This window comes from Lipotes vexillifer, unplaced genomic scaffold (genome assembly GCF_000442215.2).
Source record: "Lipotes vexillifer unplaced genomic scaffold, Lipotes_vexillifer_v1.1 scaffold1339, whole genome shotgun sequence".
Lineage (NCBI taxonomy): Eukaryota > Metazoa > Chordata > Mammalia > Artiodactyla > Lipotidae > Lipotes > Lipotes vexillifer.
In genome coordinates, this window is record NW_006771642.1 from 22,913 (window position 1) to 37,538 (window position 14,626).

General features: G+C 46.9%; 1 protein-coding gene across 1 annotated transcript; it reads right to left on the bottom strand.

Annotated features, from left to right (window-relative positions):
• Nucleotides 1-14,034: 14,034 nt before the first annotated feature.
• Nucleotides 14,035-14,617, bottom strand: ABHD17C (abhydrolase domain containing 17C, depalmitoylase; the record flags this gene model as incomplete). The annotated part of the gene is made up of 1 exon (XM_007447073.1): nt 14,035-14,617. A coding segment is annotated over exon 1 (583 nt), but the record flags the coding sequence as incomplete, so codon positions are not given.
• Nucleotides 14,618-14,626: the final 9 nt, after the last annotated feature.

The window sequence follows — 14,626 nt, forward strand, 5'->3', positions numbered from 1 at the left end:
GGCCCAATCAAAGGGAGATTAAGATCTGAATCTTGAACTTGAAAAGAAAGATGCCTCAGTACAAACACCACCCCTCAGTCATTCTCACCATTCTTTTGGCTGACACTCAAGGGTCTTCTGTGCAATACAAGGGGTGTTGTACTGGGGTCTCAGTGTGAGCAAAAAGAGTCAGAGGCTGGCCCTGTCCTCAAGGAGATGGATTCTTGTACAAGAGTCAGACAGAACAAACCAAAAGACCAGGTGATAAGAGCTGGAGCAGACATGTAATCAGAGCTCTGGGAGCAGAGGAAGGGCCAGCCGCCTAGATGGCAAGGCTTTGTAGGGGAGACGTGTCACTGGGGGCGGGCGGGGGGCGGGGAGGGCGCGGAGATCCTGAACAGCCTGTGCTGGCCAGAGAAGGGCATTCCAGGTAAAGACACAGAAAGGCCAAGGCATATTTTTCTTTCACAAGCATACAGGCAGCAGTCTTTTACTCCAAGTAGCACTTTCCAGAAAAGAGGTGCTGATGGAAGAAAAAAGCTCCTAAGAGGTTTAGATTCCAATTGTCTGGGCTGTTAATTAATTAACTTTGCAATCCTTTAGTAAAGGTGAAGATGGGAGGATAACTCAAAGATAATAAAAGAGTGGATTTTAGAAGATACAGATGCCTATAAAAGTCCCCCAGAAACTCTTGCCCCATTTTTGGTTCAGAGAGAAAACACGTGGAAATAGACAGGCAGGAGGAATTATGCAAATTAAAACTGTAATCTTCACCACACTTAATCCTGCAAAAGTAATTATGGTGCTCTCACATTTTACACATCAAGAAACGCTCGTCCAGGATTTCCCTGGTGGTCCAGTGGTTAAGACTCCGCACTCCCAGTGCAGGGAGCATGGCTTTGATCCTAGGTTGGGGAACTAAGATCCAGCATGCTGCAAGGTGCAACCAAAATTTTAAATTAAAAAAAAAAAAATTCTAGGGAGGAAGCAATTATGATACAACAGTGAGCCATTCTGGGGGTCCTCAAGCAACTTAAATGTCTCAGTATTCCTCAAATACAGACCACCCACCCTGTGTACCAGGCCTGCTGATATAAAATGCTTTAATCCAGATCTACTATATCAGAGTCTCTGAGGGTGGGGTCCAGAATCCATTTTAGCAAGGCCCCCCAGGCATTTCTTACACTAAAGTCTGTAAACTCATAGTCACCAACTCATCCATTTATTTACTCAACACATATTCCATAAGCGCTCATTACTGGCCAGACAGCGCTGTCCCAGGTACGCACAGACGTAAGCTAGAGCTGGGCAGTGGATGGAGCGTATGGAGAAGGTTGTGAGGTGCGCAGAGTGGGCTGTCACAGGAAGCCCAGGGAAGCCCTAAAATGATTTTTAAATGAACTTGGAGTCGTATGTTTAATTGGAATACATTAGTTTTTCCTACTAAAAAACATCAAGAAAACCCTAGAAAGATGTATTAAGAGCAGATGAAGCTGGGCTTCCATGGTGGCGCAGTGGTTAAGAATCTGCCTGCCAATGCAGGGGACATGGGTTCGAGCCCTGGTCCGGGAAGATCTCACATGCTGCGGAGCTACTGAGCCCGCGAGCCACAATTACTGAAGCCCGCGCGCCTAGAGCCCGTGCTCCGCAGCAAGAGAAGCCACCGCAGTGAGAAGCCCGCACACCGCAAGGAAGAGTAGCCCCTGCTCGCAGCAACTAGAGAAAGCCCACGCGCAGCGACGAAGACCCAATGCAGCCTAAAATAAAAAATAAATAAATTTATTTTTAAAAATATTTAAAAGATCATTTTATGTAGCCTTGTTATATGAAATGTTTAGAAATGATTAAACACGTGAATGGTTACATGTATGTGTATATACATGTATGTAAATTTAAATGGTATGAATGTTATGACAATAGTAATCGTTAAACAACATAGCAACCAAAAACAGAGATTCTGAAATATCCTTGCATTATTTATGACAATAGGGATAACTCAAATTGTTTTAGTTAAACTAGCACACTAGAATCTTGTTCTGGTATCACAGACCTTTGCAGTCAATATAATTTTCACCGCACATGGTCTGGTTCTGTCTGTGACCATCACTAAGAACAGTTTTGGGTAAGCTGTAATTCTCATGAGATTACCAACTATGATAACAGAGGTGTTGGCCGGCAGAGTTATAATTACCATCTGGAAACTCACTCTTTGTAGATATATTCTGAATACAGGCTTGCTTTACGTTTTTCCCCCAATGTAACTGCCCAGGTTTCATTTTAACCGTTTAAAAATGTAAACTGAAGGCACAAACTAATAATCAGCACTGGAGGTTCCTTGTGCTCCTTTTTCATTTGACTCGGTTAACAAGTAATCTTGAGGTAGGGCTCCTCTCAGTCATTCAGCAAGTCAATGTCATGCAACAGTTAACAGTCTGAGCATTGAATGTGAATGACCTAGACTTCCTGGAAACAGAGGTTTCCAGTTTCACCATGGTGCCACGGTCCTTTAACACTCTGAAGTAAATCAATATCGTAGAAGTTATCAATGAGCTCCATTTCACACAGCCTTGAAAACTCAACAGGGATCTGAGGTACAAGGCATCACGGAGCATTCATATTTTAGGAGGAAATGTGCATTCAGGTCCCTGGGCCAACTTCAGGAAAAAAAGATAACTCTTATCTACTGAAGGCTGTCCCATTAAAAAAGAGCAACCAGAGGGCTTCCCTGGTGGCGCAGTGGTCGAGAGTCCGCCTGCCGGTGCAGGGGACGCGGATTCGTGCCCCGGTCCGGGAGGATCCCACGTGCCACGGAGCGGCTGGGCCCGTGAGCCATGGCCGCTGAGCCTGCGCGTCCGGAGCCTGTGCTCCGCAACGGGAGAGGCCACGGCAGTGAGAGGCCCGCGTACCGCAAAAAAAAAAAGAGCAACCAGAATGTCCTGAGTGGTGGAGAAAGAGGGAGTTTCGCTTCCCCGTTCTCCCCATCCCTGACTCTGTGTCTGAGGAAGTCTCTGGTTCCGCCCAGAACACAAGCTCAGCTCCTGAGCACCTAAGCCTGGAAACAGCAGGGCAGAGGGAAGGGAGCAAAGCAGGAAGCGTTTGCAAAGTCATTGCAAGGTGTTGGGCTACAGGTAAGGTTTCTTCTCCTTTTAAGATCTCCTTTGGGGATATAGACACCTTGGTAGATGAACTGCTCTCCGATTTAAAATACTAATGCACACACCACCCCCCGCAGCCAAAACAACATACACAGAGCCCTCGGGGTCAGAGGAACAAACTCACAGAGCCCCTTCCCCCTCAGGTGCAAATAAAACTAAAACTCCTTCACAGTTCCTCTATAGCCACGCCCATCAAGCTCCCTCGCCTTGGGTATTATTTACACGTATGGAGAAGGGGGAAGGGAGCGATTTCCTTAACACCTGATCTAAGCGTCTGGCCTACAGCAAGATCTGAGCATTTGGTGACTACAGCTCTACTGCTCTCGACGACCTTAAACAACCACAGCTTCCCATTTTTTGTCCCCTGACTATGCGGAAAGCCTCGTGTGCTAGAGCGTCCGACATGAGGTCGCTGTTGTGATTGTTATGATTGTTATGATTATTATTATTACCATGTAGGGGCAGAAAAGTTTTCACTTCTTCCTTTCTAGGTTCTTTGGCTGGTCTACTAATTAAATTGATTAACAGGAGAAAAGCAAACCAAAGTTTAATGACATGCATACATGGGAAAGACCCAGGAAAACTGAGTAAGTCTCTGAAATGGCAGAAGTCTGCACCTTACATATCATCTTCAGCTAAAGCAAAATAAGACTGCGGTGGGGATCAGCTCTGGGAGGTCACCAGGAAAAGCAGAGGAAACAAAGGTGAGGTTGTTATGCAGATTGAAGTCCTCACCTTCTGCACTGATAAGAGCTTCTAGAGATAAGGTCACGCCCCCTCCCCCCCACCTTCCTGGAGCAGCTGGGGAGACACCCTTACAAATGGAGATTTCCCTTATACATGTAAATGTCTCTTACAGAAAGGTAACTTCTACTCGGGTTTTCCAAAGCTTCTCCCGTGGCTGCAGTTTCTTAAAATAATCAGCCTCAAATAATCCTTCTGCCAAAGAGACACACGTTGCAGTGGCCAATTTTGCGCCCCTACGACCACCACTGTTATTACTTTAACTGAGGCTCAAAAAGGTTAGGAAACTTGCCTGAGGTCAAGCAGTTAGTAAGTGGCCCAGGCAGGACCTAAACTCAGGTGTGTGACTCCAAAACCTCTGCCCATGACCATTAAAAACATCAGAGAAAGTGAAGGCTGGCAGCCACACTCCAGGTTACCCTTGAGGTTAACCTTGCCTGAGCTACTCTGATGTAAGAGCCACAAATCGGTTCCAGCTGTAAATCATCTCAATGAAGAACTGAATCATTAAATCATTTCAAGGTGGGGATCCCTTGTGACTCTGTGACACAGGAGTCCGCTGGCCCCTGCAGAGTTGGGGGCCTCCCTCTCCCCACCCCCTTCACCCACCGCCTCCCTGTCTCCTTTGCCCCAAGGGCGGTGCAGAATTCCGTCCACACCACAGACCGTTTGCACAGCAGCCCCCACTGCAGGGCGGATGGTGCATCTGCTGTAGGGCAGAGAGGGGGGAGGCAACTCGAGAGGAGAGCCCTATTTTTCCACAATCTTCCGTTTCCAGGTTCACAAAGGGAGCCACACGCCGGTCACGAGGCAACCATGTCATTGGTCTACTGACCTGGTTCTTCAAGGTCCGTGCTCTCTGGCCAGTCACAGGCTGGGGCACACAGGGGCTGAGTGAAGAGTGGAGACGGCCCCGAGCAACCCCCTCCAGAAGTGCTAGTGATGGCTGTGCGGAGCAGTGCTCATCCCAGCCACAGCCCCACCTTATCCCCAAGGAGGGAGCCCTGTTCACTTACACCGCCTCGGCCCCGGCCATCACTATCCCGGGGTACAACTGGGGGAATCAAGAATGGGAACAACGCTACTATATATAAAGTAGATAATGAATGGGAACCTACTGTATAGCACAGGGAACTCTACTCGGTGCTCTCTAATGGCCTATATGAGAAAAGAATCTTAAAAGAGAGTGGATATATGTGTATGTATGGCTGATTCACTTTTCTGTACACCTGATACTAACACAGCTTTGTAAATCAAATATACTCCAATAAAAATTTTTTACAAAAGAAGAATGGCAACGAGGTATCTAGAAGCCAGAGGGAGACCAGCTCCTGGGCAGCTGAGTCGGGGGTAAGCACAGCTGGGGTGAAGTGATGCGCAGAGACCAGGAACAGGCAAGAGGCTTGTTGTAGAGAGAGCAATGGACCAGGCATGCAGAGAGAAGGAGCTCGGAGGCACCAGCTCACACAGAGGAAGCTGAGAGCATGAGGGCCAAGGGCCAAGACGGCTTTCGAGTCCCCAAATTCAGTCCCCGGGAGGCTCAGGAATCTTGCAAGTATGAACATGGCTGTGTCCTCTCAACAACTACTCCCCGACTTGGTCCACGCTAGCAGGTTCCTGGCCACCAAAGACCTTCAACTAAAACCATCTACATCCGCGTATAAAAAGATCATCCCTAGCATACTCTTTTCTTCAAGTGTTAACCAATTGTAATTGTGGCCAATCTTTAACTGCAGTTTCTAGGTGAGTGCATCTCAACCCTGGCTGCACACGTGCATGCACAGATGCGCACACACACGTGAATGAATACATGCTCACTTATATATATGTACACACACAGACACACACACGTGCATGTGTCTAGATACACACACACACACACACACACACTCTCTCTCTCTCTCTCTCTCTCTCTCTCTCTCTCTCTCTCTCCTCTCTCTCTCTCTCTCTCTCTCTCTCTCTCTCTCTCTCTCTCCCTCCTCTCTCTCTCTCTCTCTCTCTAAGATAAAATCTACCTGGACCTGCTGAAGGGCAGCCAGGGTTGAGATCCACTGTAGAGACTTGAATCCACCAAGTTTCTCCGTGTAGTCAGGGAAAGCAAATTCAAAAACATGAGGCACTTCCTCTGAAAATCATGAAACACAGCCTCGCTTAAAGAAGGCACCTCAGAAGCCATGTACAGTGAGTCCCTACATATGAACCAGTTCCGGTCCGAGAGCATGTTTGAAACAAGTCCAACTTGTTCATAAGTCCAACAAAGTTAGCCTAGGTCCCCAACTAACACAGTCGGCTCTATAGTACTGCACTGGAATAGGTTTATAATACTTTTCACACAAATAATACATAAAAGAAACACAAAAAATAAAGAAAATATTTTGACTCTTACAGTACAGTACCTTGAAAAGTACGGTAGTGCAGTACAACAGCTGGCATCCAGGGGCTGACATCGAGTGAACAGGCAAGAAGAGTTACTGACTGGAGGAGGGAGAGGAGGTGGGAGATGGTAGAGCTGAAGGATCGTCAGCAACAGGAGACGGAGGGCGAGCTGCAACGTCACTCACACCTGACGTGGATGGCACAGGTTCTGGTTCCTTGCTGGAACCAGATGCACATTCGCATCTTTGAAAGCTCACAACTTGAAGGTTCGTATGTAGCGGACTTACTGTAGTTGAATCCCTTGCTTTTAAAACAATGGAATGTAAAGCCCAGAAGTGTGGAGCGTCTCCCTGCATGAAGTGACACCATGGATTAGAGGAACTGCTGGAATTAGAACTAAGTTCCCTAGTTCAGAAAGTTTTGTGTACATCTAATTTTCGCAAATTAAGTCTTTTACAAATCAGCAAGCCTATTATTTAAAGCAATCCTGAAAAAAAAATCATTCTGATATCCAATTCATGATCTCCTAAGTGTATCTGTGTTGAGACTTTGGATTCTTGTACCTGAAGGTTCTTTTTTTTTTTTTTTTAACATATCTATTGGAGTAGAATTGCTTTACAATGGTGTGTTAGTTTCTGCTGTATCACAAAATGAATCAGCTATACGTATACATATATCCCCATATCCCCTCCTTCTTGCGTCTCCCTCCCACTCTCCCTATCCCACCCCTCTAGGTGGTCACAAAGCACGGAGCTGATCTCCCTGTGCTATGCGGCTGCTTCCCACTAGCTATCAATTTTACATTTGGTAGTGCGTATATGTCAATGCCCCTCTCTCACTTCATCCCAGCTTCCCCTTCCCCCTCCCCGTGTCCTCAAGTCCATTCTCTATGTACATGAAGCTTCTTAAAATGGAGCAGATTTATGGCCTCCAACACTAGCGTAAGCAAAATCCAATAGAGAAGGTAAATCTGCTACCACAATGACAGTAAAATTCCTGAAGCCAGACTCTGGAGTCTTATGCGGGGTTATTAATATGGGTACAGTAGTTACTAAATTTGGAGAGAGGGAGGTAAGTGCAAGCAGTAGCAGAAGGTCGGGAGTGAACTTAAGGGTTTGCTCTAAGTGACCTCAGGATAGTATCATTCTAAAGACTTCTTCAGAAAATTAAAAAAAAAAAAAAAAAAAAAAAGAGGGGGCTCTTCCACCAATATGCCATTGCACTAGTAGAGTTTTCAGACTGAATTTTAGAAAACTGAGCCTCCAAGACTGCCCTAAATAAAAACAGGAAGAGAAAACCCATTAAGGAGTTGCTGACCATTAACCCAGAAACATGGAAAGGCTTGTCAGATCTTTGGCATCTGGGTTACTAGAGGAAAGCAAGGCCCCTCAAAAAAATAGAACCATGGGAAAGTAAGCTTCGGTGGGATACGGGTGACAGAATCTGGTTGTGCTAGAGGAAAAAAATCCTGCCTGATGGCATGGCGAGGGCAGTCTGAAGAACCAGGTACAGCCCGAGGGCACTGGAGAAGGGCGGTGAGGACATTAAAGAAAAGGCTCTAAGTGAACCCCCAAAACACACGTCACCAATGTCAGTTTCAAAAAGTCTCTTCTTAGGAGTTGCGTTCTTCCTAATGGGATATTTTCACACTGACTGCCTTGAACTGCAAGCTGATATTCTATTTCCATTCTAGAAAGATCACTGTGCATTCACATAACACATTTATTCATAACACATTCTGTTTTCCTGGTCACTAATCAGTCAAACTCAGGAAGAAATCATGAGCATTCTTCCTTTAATGGCACTAGTAGAATTAATTCCCTCTGAGAAAACTGAGGATAAAGAAGTTAGGTCATTAAATTCAACACTCTCGGGAAAGTAGTAACTGTTTTGCTGCTCCCAGGAGAAATCCATCCTGAGTCATAACTGTAAACAACATTCACAACCGACAGAAAAAGGTGCTTTTCAAGGCTCTCACTACCTGAGGATATCCACCACAGCCTTCCCATGAGTTAGGGATTTCCCAATTATGGATCCTATGAATCACAGATGCAAAAGTTATAAAAGAGCAACACATGGCTACATATTCAAAATGCCTCCAAAATTTAGTCCATCTTTTCACAAAAAAAAAGAAACAGTTTGAGATTAACGATACTCAAGCAAACCTTAGTGTCTGGTACAATCACAGTATCAATATATGTGTGTTCAAAGGTTAACGGTTTATTAGCTGAAAGAATGAATGAGTGAAGGAAATAGTAAGTCTCCTGTAACTTGCCTTTTGTACCTATAGGCATTTAAAGTTCTTTTTTTAACCCCAGCCTCTCGGCTTGCGGGATCTTACATCTTAGTTCCCTGATCAGGGATCAAACCCCCGTCCTGGCAATGAAAGCGCAGAGTCCTAACCAAGAGACCGCCAGGGAATTCCCTGAAAGTTATTTACCTTCCTCTCTCTGCATTTGCTTTCTCTGATTAGGTCAGTTTCTCTGCCAGTGTTACCAAATGCCTCTCTCGTCCACAGTCTTTGCACAAAACAACTTCTGTGAATGGTGATGGGAAACACTAATAACATACTGAATCGTAAATGCCTCTACTCTCCTGTTTCTCTAGATGAAAATGTTCCAGCCAAAATTCTCTCTGTCTAACTTACACCTCATCCTCTGGGTTATTTGCTTGTTTGGGTTTACACCTTCAAATCAGCTTGATTCACTCCCTCTTGAATCACAGGTCGCAATTCTGCAGCCTAAATCAGCTCACATCCGAGAAGACCCCTGAAGGATGTGTGCTGAGGAGACTTAATCCGCCTACTTAATCCCACCTTAACCAACAGGCAGCCTTTACTCCACAAATTAATCACACCAGCTCAAATTACAACACTACCCTCCAATAAAGCTACATTGATTTTCACAGTGTCCTTTCTACAAATATTTCTAAGTGATTCCAACTCATTCCCTCAATTGCTTGGATTCACAACATGCTTATAAAGCGTATTAGTAACTCAAATGTAAAACATGCCCTAACCTTCAAGGCCTCCACCATGTTTAGATTCTCAACTGTCTCTCTCTCTTCTAAAACCAACTGCCGAGGAGCTTCCCTGGTGGCACAGAGGTTAAGAATCCACCTGCCGGGCTTCCCTGGTGGCGCAGTGGTTGAGAGTCCGCCAGCCAATGCAGGGGACACGGGTTCGAGCCCTGGTACGGGAAGATCCCACAAGCCACAGAGTAATTAAGCCACTAAGCTGTGCACTGCAACTACTCTTAGAGGCCACAAGCTACAAGTACTAAGCCTACGTGCCACAACTACTGAAGCCCGCGCGCCTACAGCCTGTGCTCTGCAACTGCAACAAGAGAAGCCACCGCAATGAGAAGCCTGCGCATCGCAACGAAGAGTAGCCCCGGCTCGCTGCAACTAGAGAAAGCCTGCGCACAGCAACAAAGACCCAATGCAGCCAAAAAATAAATTAATTAATTAAAAATAAATAAAATGAAAACCAACTGCCGGTAGGCTGAATATTGTGTTTGCGTATGTGTGTGCGTGCACACGCAGGCGTGCATGCATGCACATGTCCCATATGTTGAAACCTAACCCACGGGTGATGTTATTAGGAGGTGGGGTTTTTGAAAGGTGACTAGGTCATGAAGGTGGAACCCATATGAATGGGATTAGTGCCCTTATAAACCAGCCCAAGAAAGCTCCCTTGCCCCTTCCACCGTGTGAGAAAACAATGAGAAGTCCGCAACCAGGAACAGGGTTCTCACCAGAGCCTGACAATGCTGGCACCCTGATCTCAGACTTCCAGCCTCCAGAACTGAGAAATTTTTGTTGCTTTTAAGCCACCCAGTCTATGGTACTTTGCTACAGCTGTACGAACCTAATAAAACACCAACTTACTTCTTCCATGCTGAGTCCATGCGCTCCCTGGCTCTTTCCAATCCCACCCCTCTTCCACACCCTTTTCAGTCATTTTTCAAATGCTTAAAATAATCATCTATTGGCCAAATAGCAATGACCACCTTTTTTGCCTTAGAATTTACTTCCTCCCCAAACCCTTATTTTAGATTACTGGCCCACTCTACTGCTCATCACTTAGGGAATTTGCTACCTTTACCCATGGAAATACTAGGTAGTACTTGTGTTTGAAGTCCTCCATCAAGGACTGGGCAGCTCACTGGAGCATGCACAGAAAGTAATGGAGAAAGGATGAAGAGAAATACAAAAGGGTTACTGTTACTCTTCTGTTCAATACTTCAATGTTGCAAACATGGGCATATAATAGATACAAAGGGGATCAGACCTCAAGCCAACACACTGTAACCCCTTTCTTTGCCTATGGTTATGCCCATGGATACCAAACCCTAGAGGTAAAATAGATGCAACTCTTTGTAAGAAAATTAGGAAAATTTGAATCTATCCCATCTATTTATGGAGCACCCGTATGTGCAACCCATTAAACAAACATTTAATGAGTGTCTCTTATCTTAAGGCACTTTGCCGGTTGTTGGGAAAACAGAAGCCAGGGAGTCCTTGCCCTCAAGGAACTTTCAACTTAGTGGGATGCAGTCACACAACAGGACACAGCAACACAGTGTGATAAGTGCAGGTAAAGGAGCTGAGTACCAGGTGCACAGGAATACCAAGGGTCCCAGAACCCAGTCAGGATCCAGACAGGATAGAGAATTCGGGGCATATACAAAAGGCCGGGTGTGAGTATGAGGAGGGAGGGCAAGTACTGGGCTGGGTACTTTGGGGGACGCACAGCACTGACACATACACCTTACATTCCTCCTGGGGGAATAACACAGTGCAGAGATGGAGATGATTTAGGATAGGGTGGGCTCTCCAATCAGTGTTCGGAGCAGTGTTCTGAGTGTCTCTTCTCATCAGGAGATCAGAAAAGAGAAAGATCCCCAAGGAAGACATGAAGGCTGGGGGTGGAAAACGGGATCTGAGGCAGCCACGGAACAATGGGTACATGGGGCGGGGGGCGGGGGCGGGGGTGAGGTCCTGCTGCCGTGGCAATGACCTGAACGGAGCTGTACACGGGCAGAGAAGAGGGCATCTTCCAGGCAAGGTTAGAGCAGAAAAACTACAGAGAGCAGAGAGGAGGTGGTTAAGGGACTGCTTAGCTTCTGAGTCAAGTAACTCCTAGCCTATTAGAATAACTGAGACATGTAAATGCACCTCTAGAGAAATCTGATAAATAGGACTGCATGGTGTGGAAAGAGTACTAAACTAGCAGTCAAGAGACCTACTGCTCATCCCCAGTTCTCCGTCAAATGAGGGTGCACAAGGACAGTGTCCATAAATGATATGGAAAATAAACTTAGTCCTTCACAACCAGCATTCTTTTTCTCCTTCTTAAAAAAAAAAAAAATATGAAATAAAACAGAACATAGTGGGCCTTCCCTGGTGGCGCAGTGGTTAAGAATCTGCCTGCCAATGCAGGGGACATGGGTTCGAACCCTGGTCCGGGAAGATCCCACATGCTGCGGAGCAACTAAGCCCGTGCACCACAACTACTGAGCCTGCGCTCTAGAGCCTGTGAGCCACAACTACTGAGCCTGCACACCACAACTACTGAAGCCCACGTGCCTACAGCCTGTGCTCCGCAACAAGAGAAGCCCCTGCAATGAGAAGCCCACGCACCACAACGAAAAGTAGCCCCTGCTCGCCGCAACTAAAGAAACCTCGCACGCCGCAACTAGAGAAACCTCGCGCGCAGCAACAAAGACCCAACACAGTCAAAAAATAAATAAATATATTTACTTAAAAAAAAAAACAAACATAGTCTGCATGTGTATTGCCCACAGGCAAAAATATTGTTTTGTGAGACATTTGCTTCTGATATTTAGACACAGATGTGTATGTGTGCGCTTGATCTAGATGTAAAATGTGTTTCTTATTGTGGGGTCACAATCCAAAAAAGTTTGAAAAGCACAGGACAAGAAGATGTGAAAGGTTTCTTCAAATCCTAAGGTTCTCACTTAGCCTTTAAGTTCTAACCTATTTTACAGGTGAGTAACTCAATCTAGACATGAGTTCTTGTATAAAGGTAAATAAATCCTGGGCAAAGTTAAGCTATACCAGCACATAATTCAAAATTTAACCTTACCTAAAACAATGCCCTTAATTAAATTAAATATGACAAGTCTCCAGGAAATAACTATGCCTCACATATGTTGTAACACAGACACACCTGCATATTCAGGGCAAAGGGTTAGCCTTACATCTGAAAGGATTTCATTCTAATCCAGACACGCATATCTGAAAGGATTTCATTCTAATCCAGACAGGCACGTACAGGAACAGTGTTCTGCAGAAATTTTATCATAAAATCTACTCAAGGTAGGATTTTAATGTTTCACTTTTAAAAGATCTAATGCCAACCCTTATTTTTAATACCTTTACCAACAGCAAATTCTAGCAATCTACTGATTGTGTGTGACACACATACCCTTTACTGGAACAGGTGGCTTTTTAACTTGTAGATTCTGACTCAGTGTCTCTGCCTATGGTACCATCTCAGCCTAAACCACTTTCAAAAAGCTATCATCCAAATGAACTCCTTCAGGACTTCAGGAGAACGTGAATAAGCAACACAGTGAATCCTAAGTACTTCCCTGTTGAACAAGTCATTTTCCCAGAAAGGCACAGGGTAACTTATGAGCATATGTATGAACAGGAATGGAGACAAAAATCACTAATGTTGGCAGTCTGTATGAGCCGAGCAAAGTCTTTATTGTAGATAAAGACTATACGTGTCAATAGCCATAACAGTGCCAATTAAACTTATTCTGGGGACTCTTTCATCTGAAGCAATCGGATGTCACAGGAGACATGATCTCAGGTATTTTCACCATCCCTGCTACCAGGTGGCTGGGGCAAAATCATAGATACCCAAACCGGAGCACAAACAGGTGACACGACTTGCCCACTTACCAGACTTCTGCCTCACTCGGACTAACACTCAAGTTTTGTTTGCTGGTCTTACGAGGTCTAGCCCCGAAACCACGCCCCCAATTTCTGCCTTGCACAAAAAAGGCCCTCCCTCGATAAAATACTTTGTAGTTCTCCTGTGAATGCTAACTCAAGGTCAAGAGATTCCCCAAACCCTGTAACCTAAGATTCCAACTCATCCTGGGTTTTTACTGAGGCTCTGAGGAAGATGCCAGGCCCACAGGCACAAGCTAACTCCCTGCCCGCAGTGCCAGCTACTCAGCCCCACCAGGAGACAAACTTCACACCACCCGACCCTCCGGCTGACTCCACGGATGCCCAGACACGGCCCCGACGAGCACTTTACAACCGGAACGTCTTTTGGAAGTCTTCCCGTCTCGCCCCCTGATTTTACAAGGAAGGAAACAGAGGTATGAGACTCGCGCGCCTTGCCCAAGGTCACTTCAGCCTGAAGACCTCCAGCCCCTGGCTGCCAGCTCACACAAACTAAAAGCGAACCAAGCTGTTGCTGCCCGGTATTTAAGCACCCCAACGGTGCCACTTGCGGTAACCAGAACCACAAAAGACCCAGCCGGTGGATCGGGGGCACCCGGGCGCGCCAAAGCAGGCAAAATCGTCCGAATCCGAACTCTCCAGGAACCCGAGGGCTGGCGGAGTTTTTGGAGGGGGTGAGAGAAAGCCAGGGAGCGAGAAGAAAAGAGAATCCACGGCGGCCGCGGGGTCTTGTTCCTTCATCTGGTACATAGTCCTCTGCCTTTTCATCTTGTCTATCTTTCTGTCAATGTGGTTTTTGTTCCACAGGTTGCAGCATTGTAGTTCTTCTCACTTCCGATGCACGGTGCCTGCCACACGGCGTCGATGTCGTTGTAAAGGTTCTTCTCAGAGGGCTTGCCCGAGCTGACGCCGTAGCCCGAGTAGTCGTAGGAGAAGATGTTGCAGTTGATGCGCGAGCCGAGGCCGATGTAGAAGCTGCACATCTGACCGAGGTCCACGGCGTTGCCGTGCGAGAAGAGCAGCGTGTAGCGGCTGGAGGGCGCGCAGCGCACGAACATGCAGCCGAGCCGGTTGTCCCGGGCCGTGCGCGAGAAGAAGACCTCGACGGCGTCCAGCTCGCGCTGCGAGTACTGCCAGTCGGCGCGCTCGCTCAGGTGCAGGCTGCACGCGCCGGGCCCCGAGCCCGCGCCCTCCTCGGGCTGCTGCGGCGCCGGCTGGGCCGCGGCGGTGGCGGCGGCCGAGGCCGGGGCGGGGGCGCCGGGGCCGCGCTGCTCGGGCGCCAGCACCGTGTAGGTGGGCTCGGGCGGCAGGAAGGCCAGCTTGGCGGCGATGCGGCTCGGGCAGGGCGGGCAGCAGAAGAGCCAGCACAGCTCACCCGGCGAGGAGCCGTTCATCCTGACGCCCGGTTCGTGCATCGCGGCGGC